The 25,076-nt window shown below is 43.3% G+C and overlaps 2 protein-coding genes across 3 annotated transcripts in view; one reads left to right on the top strand and one right to left on the bottom strand.

Moving 5' to 3' along the window:
• PRKAA2 (protein kinase AMP-activated catalytic subunit alpha 2) overlaps window positions 1-20,781 on the top strand; it is a 29,787-nt gene extending 9,006 nt beyond the window's left edge. The window contains exons 3-9 of one of the 2 annotated variants that reach the window (XM_019501234.1): window positions 1,106-1,250; window positions 1,892-1,979; window positions 4,555-4,779; window positions 8,515-9,019; window positions 10,953-11,079; window positions 11,718-12,181; window positions 19,600-20,781. In XM_019501234.1, coding sequence (XP_019356779.1) covers window positions 1,106-1,250; window positions 1,892-1,979; window positions 4,555-4,779; window positions 8,515-9,019; window positions 10,953-11,079; window positions 11,718-11,953 — 1,326 coding nt within the window. In that variant the 3' untranslated portion in view covers window positions 11,954-12,181; window positions 19,600-20,781. Of the gene's footprint in view, window positions 1-1,105; window positions 1,251-1,891; window positions 1,980-4,554; window positions 4,780-8,514; window positions 9,020-10,952; window positions 11,080-11,717; window positions 12,277-19,599 lie in introns of both variants that reach the window. The other variant, XM_019501233.1, reaches the window with a different exon arrangement.
• Window positions 20,782-24,822: 4,041 nt separating this feature from the next.
• The window catches only part of CUNH1orf168 (chromosome unknown C1orf168 homolog), a 59,898-nt gene continuing 59,644 nt past the window's right edge, over window positions 24,823-25,076 (bottom strand). The window contains exon 21 of the mRNA XM_019501230.1: window positions 24,823-25,072. The gene's annotated coding sequence lies outside the window, so the exon portion shown is untranslated. The remainder of the gene's footprint in view (window positions 25,073-25,076) is intronic.

Below are 25,076 nucleotides of genomic sequence, written 5' to 3'. Positions count from 1 at the left end.
GTCTTGTCAGACCAAATATTTGTGGGGAAGAGGATAGTGCTTAGCAATAAAATGGATTAGCTAAGTGATGCACTTATAAGGTTGTTATGGCCAAAAATAGAACTGGATTCCTAGTGTTCCCATCTGGAATCTCTTGTATTTGACCTGAGATAGTTGTGCACATCTTATAGCAATCACTCAGTGATGTGTTACAACAAAAGAGCCAAAGACCGCATATCATTTTTTGCAAAAAAAGAGAAAAACGCCTGCTGAAGTTACACACACACAAAAATCACTTGTCATTCCCTTATCTTGATGCTTCTGATAGGTCCAGGGACAGGAAAGTGCCAGGTGGGCTAATGAGCGGTGATGGGGGGAGGTCCCAGAATTAGGCTGGTAGAATCTCAGCCCATGGTATTAATGGTCTCTTTTTCTGTATTGCCACAACATGCATTTGGCACTAAACTGGTTGCTGAAAATGAGCTAGTAGAATAGAGTCTATTTAAATTTAGCAAAATAATTCTGATTTTAAGCATTTTTTTCCAGTTTATAGACATTACTTGATTTCTCAAATACTAAGTTAGGACCTTTCCGAACTTTAAAAGGTAATTTTTTTCACGGAAGAAATGATGATAAAATTATCTGTATACTTAAACATATCATAGTACTAATTTCCCTTCACATTTTTTCCTGCTGCCTCTGTAACCTTTACAAAGCCAGTGCATAGTCTGTGCTGAATTGTTCTCTGCTGAATATTGTGTCATGCTTTGTCCATATTCCCTGCATAATAAAGCTCCTATAGATTCCCTTGAGAAGCCAGGCCACTCTCTAATAGCACTCACTATTTGGCAGTTCTCCTTAATAGCCTAAATCTAAATTTAGCTTTTCCTCCTTTCATCTCATTACAGCTAGTTATAAGCTTTATCATTTCAAAACACAAATGCATTTTCAAATGCAAGGGGGAAAAATAGCTTTATGTCCCGGTTTGGCTTACAGTGGTGTAATAAGTTTATTGTAATTTTACCTGTGCTGCATAAAACTTTTTGGCTTTTTACTGAACCAAAGCTTTTATTGCCAGGTCAAGTTTCAGATAAACGTTTAACACAGTTTCCCCTGTGTTTTGTAGGTCGAAGAGGCAGAAGCTAGACGCCTGTTCCAGCAGATTCTCTCTGCAGTGGATTATTGTCACAGGCATATGGTTGTCCACAGAGACCTGAAACCAGAGAATGTGCTGTTAGATGCACACATGAATGCCAAGATAGCTGATTTTGGTATGTGACCCCAACAGCATTCCAGAAATGTAGCCAGCTACGAGGCACTTGCTGTCAGTGTAACTTGCTTTACAAAACCCAGAGTCTGTTTTTAGAGCCACTAGCAATTTCTTGACTTGAAAAGCCCAACTTTGTAAGTTGTGTCCCTCCAAGAAAAGCTTACTAGGTAGAGAGCTTTTGTGTTTGTGCTATAAAGTAAATGAGTTTTCTAACAATGGAGTAGCAAGAGAAATTACAGGGAAATTTATATTTAGCTAATTACTGTTCATTGCAGACGTCCTTGCAGTTATCTCAGGAATGACTTTGGCCCCTTAACATCTAATCTCATACGCCTCTTCCTTTTGTAGTGCCTGTTGGGGGTCATTTGTTTTACAAATGAACAGTGACTGGAAGCTTCAGGTGACACTACTACTTAACATAATATTAATAAAGATCGTTACCAGATGGAGGCATCTGATTCAACAATTTTTGAATCATTCATAAGAAGTAATGCCCTTCAAATTTATTTTTTTTATCATATGCTTCCTTTTCTACTTCTTTTTTTCTTCTTTTCAAAGCTTGTGATCCATTCTATAAGAATCTTGGTTTTTTACGGTCCTCTATCATGATGTCAGACTATGCATTTTTGTTTGTTTTTGAAGGGTTGTCTAACATGATGTCGGACGGGGAATTTCTGCGAACGAGTTGTGGTTCCCCAAACTATGCCGCTCCTGAAGTCATTTCTGGAAGGTAGGATATAGTTTCTAGGGTTGGAAGGGACCTGAATGGATCATCAAATCCGACCCCCTAGATATACAACTGGGGGGAAAAAACTCACCATAATCAAAGTAGGCATATGGGTGGGATTCTTGCATTTATTCTTGTCTAGTGAACAGCTTTTCACAGCTGGAAAAAATGACAGAATCTTTCCCCTCATTTTTAAATATTGAACTGAACTAGTTTTAAAACCAAAAACCATGTTGGTGGCTTTTTTTTTCCTATGTTAAAACTGGTAAAACTGTGTTCCTGAATATAAACATTTTTAAGGAGTTATTAGAGAGTAAATGTTTGTTGGCATATATCAAAGAATAGAAAAAATACATTTTTGACCCTAACTAATTTCTTTTTGCATTCAAAAAGGCTGCTTCTCCCAGTCCTCTAAAAATGTGTATTCATCCATCTTTGACATTGTCTGTATTTATAATACAAAATGCTGCATGGGGAAGGAAAGCTATTTACTAATCAAACAACCAGTTTCACTTACCACTTTCCCATAGCTTGACAGCTACTCCATTTGAGAAATTTTGTCTCCTGCTTTGTTTTCAGCCATTTTTATTCCAACGAATAGGTTGCTGCCATCATAACGTCCTGTTATGTTCATGAGAAACCAAAATCTGTTGTCACGCACTGCAGTACTGCTGGTATTCAGCAGCTGTATAGTACGTTACATATTCAAAACGCTGCATACGTCTGAATTTATTTCCATCATACTCACATGGAATGACTGCCTTTCTCTTTTTACAGTTGGAGAAACAAAGTCATGGAGACATGAGTTAATTTGCCCCATTCTGTGCAGTAAGTCAGTGGCAGAAGCAAGATTAAAAACAAGGATTTCCTAATTTAGGACAAGCCTACACAGCGCAATACAGAGTCAAGTAGAAATATCTGAGTCAATCTGATTTTCTTTACAGGCCACTACATTGTACAGTGCAGATGTACCGCTCAAGTCATGTCCGTATTCCTCTTGACCACATTCTTCCCGGTCACCCATCATTTACTTTTTTTTAAATCATGTCTTGTTTGCCTATTAGCGTAGCAAAATCCCAGTGCCTTTACTCTGTATCAGACTTGCAGCAGCCTACAAACAGAGCACTTAGTTCAAGTTGACTTGTTTTGATTAAGATCATTCACTCTGTGCCAGGGTAAAATGTGGCATGATATTCTAGGAATTGGACTACCACCAGCAAAACTAGTTGTTGCAATAGCTCAGTTACAGGGAAGAATGGGTCATACTGGCCAGAGAGGGAGCAAAGCCAGAGTCTATTGCTACCCTAGCTCCAAAGAGCTTCAATTCAAGCTTACCCTTCCCATGTAACCTTTAAGAGAATGCGAAAACTATTTCATTCATGTAGCGTATGAGATAAGGCATTGCCAGACAAACCAGGTGTACTACCTTCTGAATCTGAGAGAAGAGACTAAGCATTGCAAGGACTCGAGGGGAAACCCTTTATTATTAAGAAAAGAAACCAATACAAATTTAAACCCCCCCCGCCCCAAACATGCCCTTATACTTCCAAATCAGGTTCATCTGGTAAGGCCTTTTCTACAGTGCCCCACCTTCCCTGCATCAGAAATTCTCCCAGACACTACTAGTGACTCGCTTATTTTATAAACTTGAAAGGTTTCCCAGCATGCTCTGTTTTTAAAGGGAGAGCAGCCTATCGAGTTACCTTTGTATTTCTGTTCCACATAGCATGGAGAGCGGTCAGCCTGCTAGCAGTCTGTTGCTGTCCCTTGATTTGTATAGGAAACCAGAGCATGCAGACAGACTCCTTACCTTATTTTGGTTCTAAAAAAAAAAAAATCAAATTGTGGATTATCGTACAGTCTGAAAGCTAGCAGAAATACGTGAGTCCCAAGACTGCCAGCAGTAGGACCTCATCGTAGGCACACTTGGGCATCTCAATAATTGGCCGTGTTTCCCACAAGCTTAGCAACCTTCACTAGCAATAGGAGCTGCTGGGTGACAAGGATTTCTGAAAATGGAGGCTATTATTGAGATATTCTTTGTATGTCCGGAGACCAACTGCTGAAAACCTTGTTCAGAAAAAAGAGTAGAGCAGCTTTCTCTATGGTAGTGAAAAAGCGGTTATGCCAAAACTTTGGAATAACTAGGGACCTAATTAACAACTTGTCAAAAGCCGGAGTGCTTTTATACCAATGTACAAGCTCCTTAAACTGAAAATCAAGACACACAGCTATAATATCAGCTGGTAGTTATGTCTGCCTTGGTGGATGACTCAGTATTGTCGTCTGACTCCTTCAGCAACATGAGAGCAACCCATTAACAGCTGCTGGAAAGGCTTGTTAGCAAACCTGGTTCCTTTTAAAAACATCTGCGGCAACATCAGAGCGAAGCGGCCACAGCCTGTGCTCTCCACTGCAGGGGTCAAGGTGCAGGGAGATGCCACGAGACTTTTGACCACCCTGCTACGCGGATGTCCTCTGCCCTGTACTACAGAGCTTGTCGGACTGACTTGAGAAACATTGGGAAGCAGATAAAGCAGGGAGCTGAAATCTTCTCTGTTACCTTCACTCGGTTTAGGTTGTACGCTGGCCCTGAAGTGGATATCTGGAGCTGCGGTGTGATTCTCTATGCTCTTCTCTGTGGCACTCTCCCATTTGACGATGAACACGTACCCACGCTCTTTAAGAAGATCCGTGGAGGCGTATTTTACATCCCCGAATACCTCAACCGGTCAGTTGCCACTCTCCTCATGCACATGCTGCAGGTCGACCCGCTTAAACGAGCAACTATCAAGGACATAAGGTAATGTCAAGCATCCCAAGTCACAGCAAACACCTCGTGGCTGATGGGCAAGCCATGGTACATAGCGTGTCTTACAAATGCTCATATATGTATTCTAGAAAGTAGCTGGGACTTTTTATGTAGCATTATTGAATTGTTTAAGGCAGAGGTAGGCAAAATGGTGGATCTGGCCAGTGGCTGGACTCCATTTCCCGGCAGCCCCTGCCCACGTCGCTGCAGTTGGTTTCCATGGAGACCCCAGGAGTGACAGCACCGTGACAACGTGGGGCCAGTGTTTCCATGGAGACCAGCCCCAGCCGTGCTGGAAGGGCGCAGGGCTGGGTAGGGAGCTACTCCAGGGCTGGGATCTTGCACTGGTGTCAGCATCGTCTGCAGCCAGGGCAGAGCGTGATCTACTACCTGCACATCCTTGCAGAGGGCAGTGGGTCACAGCTCTGGACCATGCTGTCAGCGCCGCAAGATCCCAGTCCCAGAGCAGCTCCCTGCCCAGCTGTGCACCCTGCCAGTGTTGCTGGGGCTGGTCTCCATGGAAACCCTGGCTCTGTGCTATCATGGCACCACTACTCCTGGGGTCTTTTTGATTGTCAGGGGTTGGAAGGGACCTTGTAGATCATCAGGTCCAGTCCCCTTGCACTAGGCAGGAAAAGACAAGTGGAGTCAAGTGACCCCAGCAAGGTGACTGTCCAACCTCCTTTTGAAAATTACCAGGGTAGGTGACTGCACGAGTACTGGAGGGGGTTTATTCCATAATCTGAACACCCTGATTGTGAAGTTTTTTCCTGGAATTGAGCCTGAAGCAGCCTTCCAGGAGTTTGTATCCATCGGTCCTGGTCTTCCCCAGGGGTGCCCTGGTGAACAGTTGTTCACCAAGTTCTTGATGTACTCCCCTGATGTAGCGCTATGCCACTACCAAGTCCCCTCTCAGCTGTCTCTCCTGTAGGCTGAAGAGGCCCAAGTCTCTCAGCTTCACCTTGTATGGCTTGTTTTGCAAGTCCCTGATTATACAGATGGCTCTTCTTTAGAGCCTCTCAAGTTTTTTTACATCCTTGTTGAAGTGTGGTGCCCAAAACTGGACGCAATACTTCACCTGCGGTCCCACCAGTGCAAAGTACAGTGGGAGTATCACTTCCTTAGTTTTGCATGAGATGCACTGCTTAAAGCACGTCAGTGTGTTGTTTGTCCTGCTGGCCACAGCATTGCACTGCCGGCTCGTGTTCCTGCGATGGTCGATCACTACCCCTAGGTCCCTTTCAGCTGTGGTGCAAGTCAAATTGTTACCACCCAGCCTATAGGTATGTTGGGGACTGTTTGCCCCCAGATGCAGCACCTTCCGCTTCTGAGTGTTGAGCTTCATCTGGTTCCAGTCTGCCCAGCTCTCCAGCCTGTCCAGGTCCGCCTGTATCTGCAGCCTGTCTTCTGGTGTGACCATGCTTCCCCATAATTTGGTGTCGTCTGCAAACTTGGCCAGTGAGCTTTTCACCCCCGCATCCAAATCATCGATAAAAATATTGAAAAGTGCCGGTCAAAGCACAGACCCCTGAGGGACACCACTGGCCGTGTCTCGTCAGGATGACAAAGATCTGTTCATGAGAACTCTCTGGGTCCCACCACGCAGCGAGTTTTCCACCCACTGAACTGTTGAGCAGTTAAGCCCACAGTTTTCCAATTTTTCCACAAGGATATTGTGGGATGCTAAATCAAAAGCCTTTTGGAAGTCTAGGTGTATAATGATCTTCTCTTCCATGTCCAAGTGGCAAGAGACCTGTTCATAGAAGGAGATGAGGTTGGTAAGACAAGACCTACCAATGACGAAGCCATGCTGGCTGTCATTCAGGATCTTACCCTCAACGAGTGTGTTGCACATAGATTCTTTAATGAGTTTTTCCAGGATTTTCCCTGGGATAGAGGTTAAGCCAATTGGCCTTTAGTTGTCCAGGACCTCCCTCTTCCCCTTCCTGAAGATGGGCACAATGTTGGCCGTCTTCCAATCCTCAGGGATCTCCCCCGTGTGCCACGATTTCTGAAAGAGCTTTGCCAGGGGTCCCACGATGACCTCAGCCAGCTCCATCAGCACTCTTGGGTGAAGTCCATCTGGTCCCTCTGACCTATAAATGTCTGGCTTTTCTAGCTGGTTTTGCACCACCTCAGCATCCACAGTAGGAAGGCTGTCATTCCCACCGTGCCCCCTGTGATCATTCCCACCATGCCCCACTTCATGGAAACTGGCCGCAGTGACGCAAGCAGAGGGCAGCTGGGAAATGGAGTCCGCCGTGGGTCCAATCTGGCCCGTGGGCCAGACTTTGCCTGCCCCTGGTCTAAAACTTCCTGAATACTACCTGACAAAGACAGCCACATGATGCAATATGGTGAATAAATCTGTCTTCATCAGCTGTAGCTTAATTGAAATATTTCTCTTCATTATTCTGGTTCAGTGTAAATTGTCCTTAAAAATCTGATCTCCACCACATATGAGAGCAAGAAAAGTGGAATGCGTAGATTTAGTTCTAGAAATTAACTCGCAATGAAAATAATGTTTCGTAATGAGGGGAAGTGGCTCACTTTTAAATGCAATCTAGTTTTCTCATCTAGGAATAACGTGATGATGATGAACCTTGTCCAGCTCGTATTACTATGCAAATTCAGGATAACATGAGCATTGGGATCTTGAGCTGAGATTTGCACCTCTAAATATAATTAAAAATGCAGGTCTGACAGCCAGAATTAGAGAATCTTACAAACGGAGTAATTTTACGAAAGTGTGTTGTAAAACAGAGATGAGGTATAGTTTGTGAAATTTATAGTAATCATTAAATCTAAGTGGTTCTTTAAAATGTGTGTGTAAATGTTAGTGAGACTTTGAGGAATTCTTGGGTTTGTAAACCATTTGCAAATGGTGGGTTTATAGTACGCCTTCCATTAAAATCTATGCTGTAAATGCTGTTTTTACTTCTCAAGTCACTTAGAATACAGAATTTAATAACATGTAAAAAAGCAGCACATTGGAAAGAACTATGGTTGAGAATGGGATGTGGAAATTTAATTCTCCAAGATATTTAGGGACCTAACTCCCACTGTTTTGTTGCCAATCCCTGGGAGGTAGGCATCTCAATATCTCTGGAGAGCTGAACTCGATTGCTTTATATCCATACCAGGACAGTAGTAACTAAAAACATCTAACGTGTATTTGGGTTTCTGTTGAGATCCTAACAGACAGAAGAAAGCTGCACATGCGGTGGTTGCAAGTGAGTCCTGCCTTGTTTTGCAGTGACCATTTTGTACAGTGGGCAGACGTGTTAGCAGTTAAATCAGAAAGACCCCAAACTACTACAGCAGCATGATCTGAAGGAAGCACATGCTGTTGGTATTGGTGTGTTAACAAATGTTGGTCAAGCTGTCAGATCAAGGCGTTGTATGATCACTTCATTTTCACATTCGTTCCTTTTTTGAACTCTGCTACACCCAGGCCAGAACAATATCTTGAGGCAGAGTGTGGCTAACTGAATACCAAGACATCACGAAAGGTAACAGATCCAATCGTCAACTGCTGTTGATCGCCGTATTGCCACTGAAGTAAAAATACTTGCCGGTTTACATTTACGTAAGCTGAGGTTGCTGGCTTGTAGTATCACCTTTAGGCTGTAGTTCGTAGAGCGAGACATGCCTCAAGTGTCCGTGAGTAGATGCAGGGCTCATTTGCTCTATAGTCACTGTTTCATTTCTTTTTTTTTCCCTTAGAGAACATGAGTGGTTTAAACAGGAGTTGCCCACTTACCTGTTTCCGGAGGATCCTTCCTATGATGCCAACGTCATCGATGACGAGGCGGTGCGGGAAGTGTGTGAGAAGTTTGAATGCACAGAGTCCGAGGTGATGAACAGCTTGTATAGTGGTGACCCACAAGACCAGCTTGCCGTAGCTTACCACCTTGTTATTGACAATCGGAGAATCATGAACCAAGCCAGTGAGTTCTACCTCGCTTCCAGCCCCCCCACTGGCTCATTTATGGATGACAGTACTATGCACATCCCACCTGGGGTGAAACCACACCCAGAGCGGATGCCTCCTCTAATAGCAGACAGTCCCAAAGCAAGATGTCCTTTGGATGCTCTGAATACTACTAAGCCAAAACCTCTGACTGTGAAAAAGGCCAAGTGGCATCTAGGAATCCGCAGTCAAAGCAAACCTTATGACATTATGGCCGAAGTGTACCGAGCTATGAAACAGCTGGATTTCGAATGGAAGGTAGGAAAGATCAATGCTTTACAGTCATTTTCAAGGATGATTGCCTTATCATTTCTCCTGAGCTGAACTGATCAGCAAATCTATTAAGTATAGTTATCACGTGGTCTGTTTCTAAAGTAATGCTAGTATACCATCACTATCTCAAATATTTTCAGTTAAACACACCCAACATTAAAACTTCCAGTGTACTTTAATACATGCAGGGTTTGTTTATGGCAAAAATATGCATGTTGGCCTTGGGCTGAACAAAAATTTCTTCCTTGGTTATCTGTAGGGACAAGAGGAGTTGTTTAGTTTTTTAATTTTAGTGACTCATTCCCTGATAGGCACCTAATCTTCAAAGCTGCTGAGAAAGTAGCTCTCCTATTTCTGCATGGGTCACACGTCCTACAAATATGCAATATGTTTCCCTTTATTCTTTCTTAAATGATGCTCCAGCTGCGAGGTTGGTATACTTTATGCACGGAAGTTCTTGCACCGGAAGAATTAGCATTGTGGCATTTGTGGACATATTTCTAATGGGGGAAGGCACACCTCTGTCCAGTTCAGGCTTTCAAGCATTTACTGCTTTCTAAACAATGCCTCTTCAGAGGCAAGTAGGCTGAGTTTTTTCAAGCTTGAGCTGAGCTCAAAGGACTTTTTTGTAATTTAGTAATATGCTACCTGTTCCTTTGAGGTATCCATTCATAGGCCAGTTAGCATTTAGGTTTTCTTGTTCAGGTAAGTTCTTGCCATTGGTTTGGCCATCAGCAAGAATTTCCACGCCTGATTCTCCACAGCCCTGGGTGGTCACTTACGACTGTATAAAATATATCTTTCCTAACGCATTGGCTTTTTACAACTATTTTACATGGGTGTAAATAGGAACCTGGGTAGAAGTGAGCTAAGAATCTCTGACAGTCTGCACGATACAGCTGTTTTTATCCCACTCACTCATTCTGCTGTGGCTCACTTAACCACATGTTGTTCTAACTATTAACATGGTTGTTTGGAAAAACCTGACTTTTATGCATTGATTTATGAGTATTAACATGAAATTAGTAGGCAAAATGGCTCAACCCAGGCACTTGTCTACAGGGACTAGCTTTGCATGAAGCTTGAGACAGTGTTGAGCGTTGTTGTACAGACTGTGGCAGTTGCCAGTGTCAGTCGGTCTCCCTAGAAGGTAGACCATAGCTTTCAAGAGTAGAAGGATGCATTAGCCCATTTAGTCCAAGCAGGTAGGCCACAGAATTTCACACACTGACCCTGGTATAGGGCACGTGTTTGATTAAAACATTTCTTCCAAAATTGGGTCATTTTCAAACGCAGGTGATTTGATTTGTTTTACTGCCACCATCTGCTTTGAAGAGCTAACGGTAAAGTGGGGTAGTCTATAGGAGTTGTTTAGTTGCAGAGTACAGATACTCACAGATGCTCGGGTCAGAAGCGACCTCAACAGATCATCGAGTCCAACCCCCGCCCAGGCAGGAAAGAGTGCTGAGGTCAGATGACCCCTGCCAGATGCCTATCCAATATTATTATAAAGATATTAATTATATTATTACAATGAGATATATAATAATAGATAAGATAACATAACTATATATTATGAGAGATAACGTATGCATAATATATTATTTCATAGAATTAGTGATTGTATGTTTTCTCAAAGAAATATTCTCCCTGTTAATTGAGTTACTGCAGTTTCTAGAGGCCTGACGCCTTTGTGTTTTTTCACATTTTAGTAGTACCTAGAAGCCAGGGAGGCATTTCTTAAAAAACGCCTTTTAGAAGAAACTAGACTATTTATTTGTTTTAAAGCAGTTGTTTTTTTCCAGGCAACATTTTTTTTTCTTGAAATGTTTCACCCTCAAAAAGGGGGAGAGGAAAGAAATGCTTTTCTTTCCACCATCCTGAATCCGAGTCCTGAAAGATTGGTGCCTTGTTCTAGGTGGTGAACTCCTATCATCTTCGAGTGCGTCGGAAGAATCCAGTAACTGGAAATTACGTGAAAATGAGTTTACAGCTTTACCAAGTTGACAATCGAAGCTATCTCTTGGACTTTAAAAGCATTGATGGTAAGCAGGAAGTGACGTGGCATTAGAGTTAAAGCACGGCATCCGCCGTGGGAAGGCTATCATTCCCACCATAGACTAGTAAGTTCTGAGGGTTGCTTTGATTTCCATTTTCTTGTATTTTTTCTTTTGGTATCTGCTACTGTTTCCAGGCTCCACCACACCGACCCATTTGTCTCCACTAGAGTTCCTCTGACAGTTTAATGGTTCTTTATCCTGGTAAAAGGGAGCAAAAAGTAATTTCCTATCAGCTTACATACACATCATATGCAGCAACATTTTTCTTATCTGCTGTGAACTGGTTTTGATCTTACTTGTGTTAAAGTAGCACTAGGACACTAACAAATCCCTAGCTGGTAGGATCTCTCACCCGGGAACGGGAGTTGAGCTTCAGTCTCTACGCTCACCTTTTCCCATTCTGCAGTAACATACGTTTGAAATCCACCATGGTGAGGTTGAAATCCTGGATTCAGGGAAGTTAATAGAATTTTGTCACTGACTTGAGTGGGAGCCAAGCTTTCATTCCTCGTGTTGGTTGGCTGCACATTGCGGACGTAGAAAGTTTTCTTCCTGGGCAGGCCCCAGCCACACTGCCAGCTGAGTTGGTGCTAATTAACACTGTGTGTTTGTACATTTTTAAGATGACGTCATGGAGCAGAGGTCAGGCTCATCCACACCCCAGCGCTCTTGCTCTGCGGCTGGCTTGCACAGACCAAGACTGAGTATTGATTCTGCTGCTGCTGAATGCCAGTCGCTTACTGGATCCCTGACTGGTTCCTTGACTGGGAGCATATCCTCCGTTACTCCACGCCTGGGGAGCCACACCATGGATTTTTTTGAAATGTGTGCCAGTCTCATCATGGCATTAGCTCGCTGACAAGCAGCATCGAGTCACCGGTCCCTCCTCATGCAATGCTGCACTGTGAGAATCTGGTCCTGTATCACTTATTTGTTTCCTTTTTACCTCCCACCTTCCCCCTCGTTTTTTGCTCTTTGGTCTCATCCTGGGAATCGTGTACATTGCTGTGCAAACTCTTCAGGATCCAGATACTCCCTTGCAAAGGATCTGGTTGGCTGTACAAAGCATTAAGGGAACTAGAAACAGGTTTGTGTTGCTTACTGCATTCTGGTGGGATAAAGAGAACCAGACAGCTTTTACCAGTGAACACGATCAGGAAACTTGGCCACGGTTTTAAAATAGTAAGTGCATCGCTAAGCTTATTGGTAAACAACCCTCTCTGAAATGTTACCCCTATTTAAAAGCAAACTTGGCTAAGCATCAGTGTCTTTAACACCAGCGCTGCTAAGTGAGATTTTTATTGTATCCCTGTTGCTATTCAAGGGGGGAATCCCATGGATGAACCAGGTCAGACATATAGACAAGTTAAACGGAATCTGGGCATAATAAAACAACGTGGCAGTATTTACAAACCGGTGCCAGTAAGGCTCTAAGAGAGATTTGCCAGCAGGCCTCTGTTATCACCTCCCTCGTAAAAACCAGCAGTTGCTTAGATGCTTCTGTGATCTTGAAACACGTCGACCTGCTTCATGTGTCAGGTGGTGGGAGTACAGGACTGCATGCCAGGCATGGCTCACATTGCAGGCATGCTACAGAAACAAAGTGAGGCTCCAGATGAAGAGCGAGACACACATTTCCCCATTTTAGTCCCCCTACTTGCCTCTTTTTCAGGCTTAGCTAGCTGTTTTGGACCTGTTGGACAGTCCTGGCCGCCTCATCCCCTGTGTGGTCAAGGCTGCTTGCTGTATTGCGCCACCTGCACTCCGAACCTGCTCTTGTTCACGGTTGGGCACCTGTAAACAGGCCCATGTATCTGAATGGAAAAACAAAACAAAAAACCCATTCAGTCCCCGGAAACAAGAGGTGTGTGCCAAACTTACTACTGCTCTCCGGGTAACATCTGAGTAGTGACGACTGCTCACTAATTTCTCCTTCAGGGTATCTTCCATATCCCTAGCAGTAGAGGTGGCCATGAGACAGAGAGTAGCTGGTTTGGATGAGGACAGATATTTATGGAGCAGGGTTCTGAAGGTATGGGAGAGCATGGGAGAGGGGCTGCTGGAAGGAAAGAGGCAAGGGGTTGTTGGAAACATGGCAGGAGCAAAGACTTTGTTGGAAAGGAGTGGGAGCAAGGTACTATTGGAGACGAAGAACCTGTTGCTTACTGTTAGCTTCCCAGGCACAGCTCCACTTGCTTTCAGCCAGCTTGCTTTTTAGCTCGAGCTTGTTTCCTCTGGTCTAACACCCACCCACAATCCATCAGGTAGCCAACCACACAAATACACCCCAGGTGCTATTCCCTACTCCCCTCCCCCAGCACAGACATGCACACCACCACCGCTCAGCGTGCCAGGACTCCTCGCTGGCCTGCAAGCACAGAGGTGGGACAGAAATACTACCTGAACCCCCAGTTACGTGCTGTGCGTGCCAAGTGTGCATCAGCCAAGATACGTGACACAGCTTTGTGACATGGGTAGTGGGGATGGTAATTCCCCCTCCAAAATACACAGGTGCTTGAAAGGTCAAGAGGTTCAAGATGATCTTTCATGTCCATGCAGAAGGTCCCTTCTTCCTACTTTATCCTTGCCCCAAGGTAGCTGCCCTTTTTACCTTTCTGGTCCTACTTTGTATAGGGGCTTCCCTGTGTACCATTTCATCGTAGTCAGCAGTTAAGTTTGAAAGTAGAGTTTCAGGCCTAAGGGCTTTCATGTACTTCTAATGCTTAATAGACTGTGACCCTCATTGCTCTACTGGTAAGGCAGGGATATCTTACGGTTTTATTGTTTCTTTGTTACTGGTTATCTGAAGGATTGGATTGTGTTTTTTTTTTAAACAAACTATAGGGATTTTTATGGTTAAAATTCTTGTTTCAACAAGGGTAAACTGCTCATGCGTGGACCTTTTGCGTAACTAAAAAAAACACACTTCAGCTTAATATAATGGGGAGCACTGGCATTGCTATGGTATTTAATTCTCCTCACCTGACTACAGAACTAATCACGTCAAGAAACAGCTGCTGCTTAAAAAATGTTGCCAGAAATCTTGACTGTTTATCACAAAAACAGGAGAATTTTGGCAAGGTCGGTGCCTCCCCATTAAGGAAAAAACACGGTTCAACTTTTAAACGTATTATAAACTTGTTTATAGAGTTCTTTTGCTAGATTATTGTTCTTGTTTTGTAAAGTTGCACTTTAATTTATACTATCTGAAAGTTTCTATAAGATGCAAGGAAAAGAATGATACAATAGGCCTTTATATTAACCATGTTAGATAATGAAGGCAAACCAGGTATTTTGCCACCTGCTGGCAGTTAAAAAGACTTTGTCAACATATAATGTTGGTATTATTCTTTTTTTTTTTAAAGAAAGCACAAATTGCCTTACTTTTGTTACTGATGACACCTTAGATTGACACTGGCATAACTTTACACTTTTTTTTCCACAAACCACATTTAGACAGTGAGAGCAGCAGCGCAAGCTGCAGAAACCATGTCACTGTTCAAGTGTTAGTTAGAGTTTTGATTAGTAGGAAAATGATTTTTTTTTTTTTTAATGGAAACATTGGGAATATTTGTAGTACTCTTAAATTTTGTAACATGCAATTTTTTTAAATTTGAATTTAAAAAAAATGCTCTGGGATGGAAGGGTCTCCAAGGCGTTGAACTGGTGTCTGGCAGGTGCATTATTTTACAGTCATTTGGCAGCCTTGCAAGGCCATGGAGAATCCACCCCTCTAAGCTCTTTTGTGAAGATTTAGGGCCAAATTAGACTTCCTTCTTATCTTGCTACAATCTTGGCTGGTTTATTAGGAGTCTTCTTTTAGTGGCACATTCATTGTTAAAACAAGACGTAACAAAACCTTTTTCTAATAGAGCTATGAGGCAGATACTGTACTTCAGGTCTGTGCATGCCTGTGCTCCCACAGAAAGAAGAAAGCTAGGTCCAGTATTCGGGTCCAGAGAGGTTCGGAGGGGGACAGTGGTGTGGGACAGCAGGAAACGGGACAAGAAGGTTTGGTCTTTGGTTCGGTCCTTGGACCTGTACTCTTCAATATCTTCATCGCTGACTTGGATTTGGGTGCAAAGTGTGCTCTGTCCAAGTTTGCGGATGATACTAAATTGTGGGGTGAAGTGCACACTCCAGAGGGTAGGGAATAATTGCAGGCAGACCTGGACAGGGTAGAGAAGTGGGCAGTACACAATAGGATGCAGTACAACAGGACAAGTGCAGAGTGCTGCACCTAGGGCGCAAAAATGCCCAGCACACCTACTGCCTGGGAAGTGACCCTCTCAGCAGCACAAAAGCGGAAAGGGACCCCGGAGTCATAGTGGACTCCAAGATGAACAGGAGTCGTCAGTGTGACGAAATCATCAGCAAAGCTAATCTCACTTTATCATGCATCAGCAGATGCACGACAAATAGATCCAGGGAAGTGATACTTCCCCTCTATGCGGCATTGGTCAGACCGCAGTTGGAGTACTGAGTCCAGTTTTGGGCGCCGTACTTCAAGAAGGATGTTGATAGACACAAGAGGGTTCAGAGGAGGGCCACTTGTATGGTTAGGGGCTTACAGGACAAGCCGTATGAGGAGAGACTGGGGGACGTGGACCTCTTCAGCCTCTGCAAGAGAAGGCTGAGAGGTGATCTTGTGGCCGCCTACAAATGCATTAGGGGGACACAGCAAGGGATCAGAGATGCTCTGTTCACCAGGGCACCTCTTGGGGTAACAAGGAACAATGGTCACAAGTTGACAGAGAGCAGATTTAGGCTGGATATCAGGAAAAACTAATTCATAGTAAGGGTGGCCAAAATTTGGAATGGGCTCCCAGTGGAGGTGGTGCTCTCCCCTACCTTGGGGGTCTTCAAGAGCAGATTGGATAGATACCTGGCTGGGGTCATCTGACCCCAGCACACTTTCCTGCCTATGCAGGGGGTCGGACTTGACGATCTGTTGAGGTCCCTTCTGACCCGAGCACCTATGAATCTATAAGGTGCAGCTGCTTGCCACTGGAGAAAGACTGTTTGGACAGGGTAGTTGGAGCGTTTCAAGAGGTACACCGATTCTGCATGGTTACTTGGCCCCTATTATTAGAGCACTGTGGACCCCAATCTTTAATATACTTTGGTATGAGGTCAAGCAGTGCTGCTGTTCCTGGGTTACAGATTGGCAGCTGCGTTAAGAGAGGAGCTGACTTGCTTAGAAGTCAGAAAAGTCTTGAAGAATTGAACTGTATTCTCCCAGCAGTTGGGTTAGTGTCCTAAACAACAGACCATCTGTTTGCATATCTTGGGGCAGTCTGTAGCACACTGTCTGGTAGGTTGGCATAGTAAAAGGGAGAGTGTTGGGGAGGAAAGAAGTCAGGAGAACAGACTGTAGCATGAAGTGGATTGCTAAAGGGGTGTCTACACAGCCACCACAGCAGGATAGCAAGGACACCTGAGGTGGCTTAGCACTAAATTCTGTAGGTGCCAGCAGCAATCTGGCCACAGCATCATAAAACACAACTGAAAAACCAGATAAATTAACAGGCTCTGAGCTCCATGCTCTCAATTCCTGAGCTAGCATCAGATATTTCTGTACTACACTGAAGCCTTAGCCTTTTAAAGCAGAAGTGGAAAGCTGGGCATTGAGATGATCACGGATTTTCTCCTGGAAACTAGAAGCAACAACAAAGTTTTATGGGCCGCCAGAAACACAGGAAGGTTAAAAGACTTCCGAGTTAATGCTAACCTTTGAGTTACTGCCCATAGCTTGATGCGTTAGGGCTGATAAATCTGTAAAAGGTACTTTTCAGTGCCTGAGTTCCCACGCCCTTATTATTAATGCATTTGAAATGCAAAAGAGCATTTAATCATATCAGACCCCAAAGAGCAGACTACCATCCTGCCAGGTTTATGCAGTCCGTGAAGTTGAGAAAACCTTTAGGAATTAGATGTAATGTCATAAGCACTTTAATATACAGTCTTGTTGCTTTAACAGTGCATTTGTTCATCTGAGGATTTCTTATAAAGCAATTAATGCCTTCCAAGAACCACGAGCTCCCTGGGGAAGATAGGCTCCCAGCCTCAAGGCAGGTGGAATTTCTAGGCTGTCACGCAAGACTTTTTGGTGCTGTGCAAAGCATTAGCAAAGTGAACGAATCCATGCAGCTGTGTTGACTCTGGAGACTGGACAGTCACCTCGCTGGGGTCACTTGACCCCAGTTGTCTTCCTGCCTAGAGCTGGGCGGGATGATCTGCAAGGTCCCTTCCAACCCCTAACAATCTATGAATGTACGACTTGATAAGGAGACAGAGTCAAAAGCTGTTTAGAGTCTTTGTGCTGCATTTCACTGTCTGTAAAATGACTCTATTTCAGTCAACAGGACAGCATAGAAGCAAACAGAGAGCAACTCGAGTGCTCACGACCCTCAGTTCCTATATCGAGTTCCCTAGGCGACACATCCCCTACCAGACTGGCAGGACTTCCAACAATAGGCTTTCCCAAACGAGCTGCATTTTCTGGCATCTTTAGGAATTGTACTAGTTCCTTTTGTTCACATGGGCCATGGTTCTGGTTCTAATTGCCAAGAAGCTACTTTACTCCAGTTATAGTTTCTAATTGCCATCACATCTGTAGTCAGTGTCTTGTGAAGAACCCCCCATGGTCACTTGGATAAGCAGGGTAGATCCATTTGGATTCTGCAGATGTGAACTACTCAACTTGCAGTTTTTTCAGTGGATTACTCTGTTTGGAGAAGTCACAGGTTTATCAGATGTCAGAACATAGTTCTGACATCTCAGACCTGCAGGATGGGGCAAAGATGCAACTTAATGGGGGTTGTAGATTTATTCAGTTACCTGATATGGGAACTATCCAGCCATAAGTTCATATAGTTTAGGTCACTGTGGGTATGTCTGCATGAGATGGTTACTGCTGTTGACTAATTAGCTCAGTAAGTTTTGCACATCTACACGTGTGCCCCTGTTGGGCTGGAATAAGCTAATTGACTCCACATCAGGATAGTACTTGTAAATACAGGTACTATTCTGCAGTGGAGTTTGTTTTACTCCACAACAGTGCATGTGTAGACATTGTCCCAGCTGGCTGGGGTACAGGGGTGTTTTAGTGTGAAGGCTGCTTGCCAGCTAGCCCCGCACTGAAGCACCCTCGTGCCCCAGCCAGCCCCTCTGCAGCACACTGAGCTGAGGGGAGCAGCCCTGAGCTGGCCCCCAGGCTGCCCTGCCAGCTGGGGCTGCTCCGACCTGGCTCAACATGCTGTGGTCCCAAGCGATTGTTCAAACGGCGCACCCAGAAGCAATAAACTCTGGAGTTTATTGCTTCTCATTAATTGCACTTGTAGACATGCCTTGTTTCTTTCTTAGTAGGTCGCATCTACCCTCACCCCTCTCACTGCTGCTTCCTTAAGGAATGCCTTTCCCTAATATTTCAGTCATGTTTCATCAGGGAGACAGATCTCCCTATTCAAATGAGTATCAGCACTTCCCATCAAAAAGGACTGGTGCAAAGTCCTGACCTAAGACTAAGCTAAAGAAAAAGGGGCAATGTTTATGCAAACTCTTCCAGGCACATGGGGCCAGTGTGTTGCCTAGGCCCTACTTAGTCTGCCAGCTCATTCATACAATGCTTCCCCATCCTCATCAGCTATCCTGCAGGGGAGGAGGGACCCTTAAAAAGGCCAGTATCCTTTTTCCCCAGCAGTGCAACAAAGGCCTCTTTGCTTTTGAGATTAGAGGGGTGTATTTGCTAGACTCCAAAGGTGAACTAAAGATTTAAGAAGGTATGATACACAGGTCGTAGGGTAACCCCCAACCTGTTAACCCTACAAAAAGTGTCCATTAGGATAGTAACACTGTTGTAAGAACTGAAGCAACTGGTTAAATTACCATTGCATTTTTATTTTGATCGTGCCATCTTCTAAATCAGAACAGGCTATCCAAGCCAGATCTCATTCTAAGCAAGTCCTGCTCAGTTTACTATACTTGGTCATCACTGGGCTGCTTTATACATCTATTCAGGAGGAAAACGGGCCCATACACCATGCACGCAAGATGAAATTGTGCCTTCTACGTGTTAAAACTGCTGAAAGTCATCGTAAGTTCGTTTCACTAGGTCTGCAAACAGTGCACTTTACTCAGAATCATACTGATAAGAAACGTATAGACTCTTTCTAAATATTTGAAGTGCATTTGTTACGTGCTTGTTTTGCTTCATCCTGTTCAGTTATCAGGGGATAGGAATTTCACATCCATCTCTGTCGATCATCCAAAAAACCCTGCTAAATTTCTTCAATTTTGGACTTGTAACTTAGTAGCCTACACGCGATTGAAACTGCACCAGCCAACCTCCTGCTTTCACCCTTTTCCAAAAGCAAGTCTTGTTTTTAATATTTTCTCTTAAACTACATGCAGTGCTTTCCTGGTTTTGGTTCTTCCTTCACATTTATCCATTTTGGTAATTTTCTTCTTTTTTAAAGAGAGCATCTCTTTTTTTTAATCTTTCAGTGGATATATTATGCACAGATTTAACATGGGCTATACATTGGCTCAGTAAGAAGTCCCACCCCATGCACAATCATGCTTGAAGTCTTCATGGTCTTGGTATCAGTCTGAAATCAGCCAGCTTAAATGAAGTGTTGTGGTGGAACACTGACTTTTCACAAATACGAAACGGATATTAAATGCAATCGCCTATGTGTTTAATGCACATCTTCACCATGTTTAACCAGGAGAGCAGGTCAGCTGATCAGAGATCCCAGTGTTAAGCATGAATAAATCTAACTATAAGAGAGATGGAAAGTGCAGTATATTCTGAACAAAAGCCTTGAAACTCCTGCTGAAGCTGCCTTAATTTATCAGAACTTATTTATAAGACTGTTTCTTCTTGTGTGTATCTTTCCTAAGTTTTTAGAAGAGATTCTTTACCCTTATCTCCCAAAGCTGTGAAGTAGGTACTGTAAACTTGGTAATATTTATTCTTGTTGCTGGGAGCATGTTCATGCACTCTGTATCATGTTCTACTTGTGTGTTTTGTAATCTTAAGATACTTCCTTTCTTTCGAGTGCAAAGCAAAACTGAATGACATGACAGCTGTAGCACCCACCTCAATTTGGGCAGGAAAACCCCCCTAAGCTCCAGTTAATTCCGGAGGGTTAGTACAACCCGTGTGTTGCAATTCCTTGTTAAAGTATTTTATTTTAAAAAAAAGAAAATTGTTTATGATTTTTGTTCATGATTTTCTCTGATTACGACATTTTGCCTGCCACCACAAAAAAGCTCTGGGTATAATTTTTTTTTCTCTAAAGAACAAGGTCTGTAAAAAATGTTATATGGGTTTTGGGATTTCACTTTGTTAACAGAAGGACCAGGAAAGAAGAGTTGCTTTTTATTATTATTCTTATTAATAATAATGATTACAGTACTTTTAAAATAATAGCTGTTGTGAAAGGCCAGAAGCCCTAGTTTCAGTTTTGTTCTTTGTGCAAGTAATTGACCGTTAGGAGTCACAAAGAAGCCTTTTACCTTCCATTTATGGTGTGGAAAGTGTTTCTCTGTGTACTGCACTGCATGTGATAGCTGTCTTCATGGCTGACATTTGCACTTTAATAAACTCAGAGATGGAAAAAAGAGACCATAGCAACAAAGCCTTAAAATATATATTTAAATTAAAAGGCCTCAGTGCTCCTGGAATTAATAATAATCCCTTTCCTTCCTCCCCATAAGCCTTCTGGTATCAAGAAATAATGGAAAGAGAGGCAGAGCGGCATACATCCCAAATACCGACACAGACTAAGCATTCCCCTTAGAGCTCCAGGGGAAGTCCTGACTCCACTGTAATCAGGGGCAAAAATCCCATTGACTCCTATAGGTGCTTGTCCACATAATCAGCATTTACCTGCTAAAAATGTTCCAGGTTTAATTTTCCTTTCTTTGTTCATGATGACTAATTGGTAACGTGGAGGCGATTTACCACGTAATGGCTTATTATGCTATAACTAGTAAAATGTGCTAGAGGGCACGTTGGAACAATCCAGACAGGCCCCCCGTGCCCACTGTCCTAAGTATATGGGCTCAAATCCTTCTTGGGCCACCCCATGCCTCTGTGGTTTTTCTGGTTTGCCTGAAATTGGGCTGTTTTTTGGGCTAGGATTACAGCTGGAAATTCTCCCTAGTCAGAGGTGTCCAAGAGAGTCCCCCAGTGCCACATGGGCACGGACTGGGGTGCAATAGCCACATATAACAGTGCATGGGAATGGCAGATACGCGCCCAGCTCTGGGATGTAACAGCTGCATATAACAGTGAAGGGTGGGTGGGGCTGAGATGTACCCCAGAGCTGGGTGCAACTGTCGCATATCACAGTTTAGCACAGCCCTCACCATACACTGCCAGGGCCCTTCACTCCTGATCCGCAGCCCCCCACCCTCCCAGGAACGATGTGCAGTGGGGCCCGGAGGGACCAAAGCCCCGAGCTACAGGCGGCAGCTCAGTGTGCAGACAGTACATGGAGGATCTCTGAGGCACTAGAGCTGCAGCCAGCAGGCCAGGCGTTGACAGTTCAGTGGTACAGCTTTTGCCTGCCCTATGGGAAACCTGTGTTTGATTCCTGGCCAGGGCACCAGAGGGTTGAGTTGCCTGCAAAAGGGAATCCCCAGTAGGGAGAGGGGCTCCACTCACCTCTTCTACCCCACCACCTGCACTTCAAACTTTGTGGGTTCTGAATCTTATATTTTGTGACCCCTGCACCTCAAATCTGTTGTTGATTTGTCTCTGTTATATGTGTATGTTCACCTAAAATCCCTTTGACTCCCCTCTCCTCCCTGGTTCTGCCCCCTCCCTACTCCACGGGGGCCCGGAGGGAGGGTACCATTATCTCCCAGGGTCCCATTGCCCCCTGCATGTGTGTTATATCTTCTTTCCCTATTAAACCCATATATGGTTAAGTGCCAACTGGTCTCAGCTCTACTCTATAGGAGATATGGGGGAGTGGCTCTCCTCCTAAGTGGCTACCCCTCCCATAGTGCACTAACACCTGCTAAATCCCTTCAGTGGGAGAGGGGGGTACCTCATGTGGAGTACCACCCGAGTTACATTTACCCTTGCCCTGCCAGTCCCCCTCACTCCTGACCTGCCCACCCCCCCAGCCCAGCTTGTGCCCCTCATTTCCGACCCACAGCTCCTGATCCACAGGGAGACAAAAACCACACCAAGTTTAAAACCCTGGGTGCCCGCCTATGTCCTTAGGCCAACACTGCTACAGCCAGATACCTGTTCTAACAAAAAGTAAGTTTTAATTAACCTGAGTCTTGAACTGCTTGAACTATAAGAATTTGATCTTTGCCACAAAATGCATGCGAACACAGGAAACAATTTTTTTGGCAATCCAAAAAAAGTTGTATTTCTCATTAATCTAAACCATGAACTAAAATCACTAGTAAAAATTTGCAAGATTAGCCCCTGGAGTCTTGTTGCAGCATTGCAATAAAAATTCAAGGGATTTCTATGGATTACCAAGTGACCCCAAGCGGCACCTGGTGGTGAAATGGTTGCAAAGCAGGGAAAATCCGATTTTTGCACGCAAGTCAGTTCCACGGTGAAAATTTAAAATGATAAGAAAAACCCTCACGAAAGAAATACAGGAGCCAAAAATAAAACATGTTGCAGGTATTTTAAATTACCATGGGAAAAAAAACAACCTAAAACAAAATCAGCTGCTAATGTGGATACACAGATGCAATTTAGCCAGCTTAATGGTGATTTAATCACATGGACACAGGAAAAGTGTAATGTGGAAACAGGAGAGGTGTAACATGGACAAGTGCCCCAAGGCTTGACAACTACACCAAACAAATTAGGGCTTTTTCAAGGCCACTAAAATGGTGGTTATCATCAAGGGATTGGTTTTAAGAATACAAAGGGCAGAGATTAAAAAAAAAATTATAAAACAACTAATGCGGATGTTTCAGGATGTACAATCAAGCACCACTACCCAGGGTGCCACCTCTAGTTTCTTCATGTGCAATATTTTGATCTCACCTTGATTGCAGTTCCCTAGAGGGTGTGCATAAACTTAATGTAATGAGCCTTTCCCAGAGGGGGTGAAACGCAAGATGATTTTCAGAGCAATATGCTGCAATCCGTCCTCAAACAGATGCCTTAGAGCTCTTTATTTGAGTTTCATCAGGTTAGAAAAATTCTCTCTTCTACCCAGGTGAACGGGCATTTCCATTATCCCCAATCTCAAATGGAACTATTCCTTATGAGGACAAATGTGCTTTAATTTTGATTCGTCTCTAAGGGCTAAAGTTTTCACGTGGTGATTTAGGACCTAATCCCACAGTACTAATTTTTGTGCATAATTCCATTGCAATAACTGCATTAAAAAAAAAATTAAGGACTAGGGTAATGATTATACAACTCCTGTAAACAAAACCCCCCACAACAACCGTGCACCAGATTTTTTACCTGTTGTAAATTGTGACAGCCTCACCACTCAACTGAACTATGGCAGTTGACAATCCGACCCAACATGAAGTTTCACCTACAAACTCTTCCTATACTTTCTTAGGCCTTGCTTTACAAATTCAAGTTTAAATGTCATTAGAAGACAAAAGCAGGCAACATGATGAACAAAGCAGTTCATAACACTGAAGTCAGTGCAAAGAAATGTAAAAGGTAATGTTATACTTGAAAGAAAGAAAAAAAAAAAAGCAGCTACATTTGCATTGCTGAAATCCAGATCAGAAATTTTATAAGAAAGCAAGCAATAGATAAGTTGCCTTAGCAACTTATCTAAATATCGTTACACAGGGAAGCCTGCAGATGAAGGACATAATACAAATTCCAATCTGGAATCAGATAAACACAAACTCCACAAGTACTCCATCTACATTTCAGAAGTCTAAATATTTGTGCTGGCAGTCTTGCAACATTGCACCATGCTTAAGCTTTTGTAAGTATGGATGCAGTCCAGCACACTTAATACTAACCACATGTAAAGATAAATAAAAATGCCTTTAAGGGTTCTAAGTAAATGCTAAATATTTGCTCTGATTTCTTGAAGTTGCTCCATGCCAACTTTTGAAATTACCATGTGGCCAACAGCTTTGTGTGCACACCATGTTTACTTAAACTTGGAAACATTTAACCATTTCGAATTAAAACCATGGCATTTTTTAGAATGACTTAAGTTCTTATTTATCAATGAATGGACTCTTCCTCCTAGGAACGCTAGAAAAGTTTATATAATATCACAGATTAGCTCCCTCAATCTCAGTTCGGTTGACCAGAGGACCAAGTTCATCCATTTCTCTCTAGTTCTAGGAGGAGATTTAAAAAAGAAAAAAAAAGATTGCAAGCAACTTACAAAATTCTTTTTATTATACTGGTATTAGTGTTTTATTTACTACTTTTAACATAAAATCTGTTACTTATAGAAATTTTAAACACATTAAAGTCTGTTTGCAACACCTAAGAAATAATAGCAACAAGACAGATATCAAGTGACACAGTTATTATGCGCGGTGAATTCACACAAGAATTGTCCGTACAAACGCCAAGCTACATATATACATATCTGTTGAAGATGTAGAGAGAGATGGATATAGATATATATAGTATCATATGTAGCTTGGCATTTATATATGCCTTCACACAAGACTTGTCCGTACAAATGCCAGGCTACATATGATATTATATACCTCTCTCTCTCATATGAGAGAGAGTGAGTAACTGAGCATTTGACTACTGGTAGGCCTCATACATCCTCTTCAGTATCTGCAAAATCAGCAAACACTGGAAAAAAAGTCATCAGTGAGAATTCAATCAAGATGTGATAGTTGCCTCCCATGCACTATTACACATTTAAAAGGGGCCTCTCATCTTAAGTGAAAAGCTAAACAAGCTTCATAGTCCCACTCATCTCTCATCTGTTGCCATATAAGGACTCACACTGTGCACCATCGTGGAGGAAGCTTGAACCTGG

Source organism: Gavialis gangeticus, unplaced genomic scaffold (genome assembly GCF_001723915.1).
Source record: "Gavialis gangeticus isolate Ggan-Ray unplaced genomic scaffold, GavGan_comp1, whole genome shotgun sequence".
NCBI classification, from domain to species: domain Eukaryota; kingdom Metazoa; phylum Chordata; order Crocodylia; family Gavialidae; genus Gavialis; species Gavialis gangeticus.
This window is presented reverse-complemented; position numbering and strand designations above follow the sequence as displayed.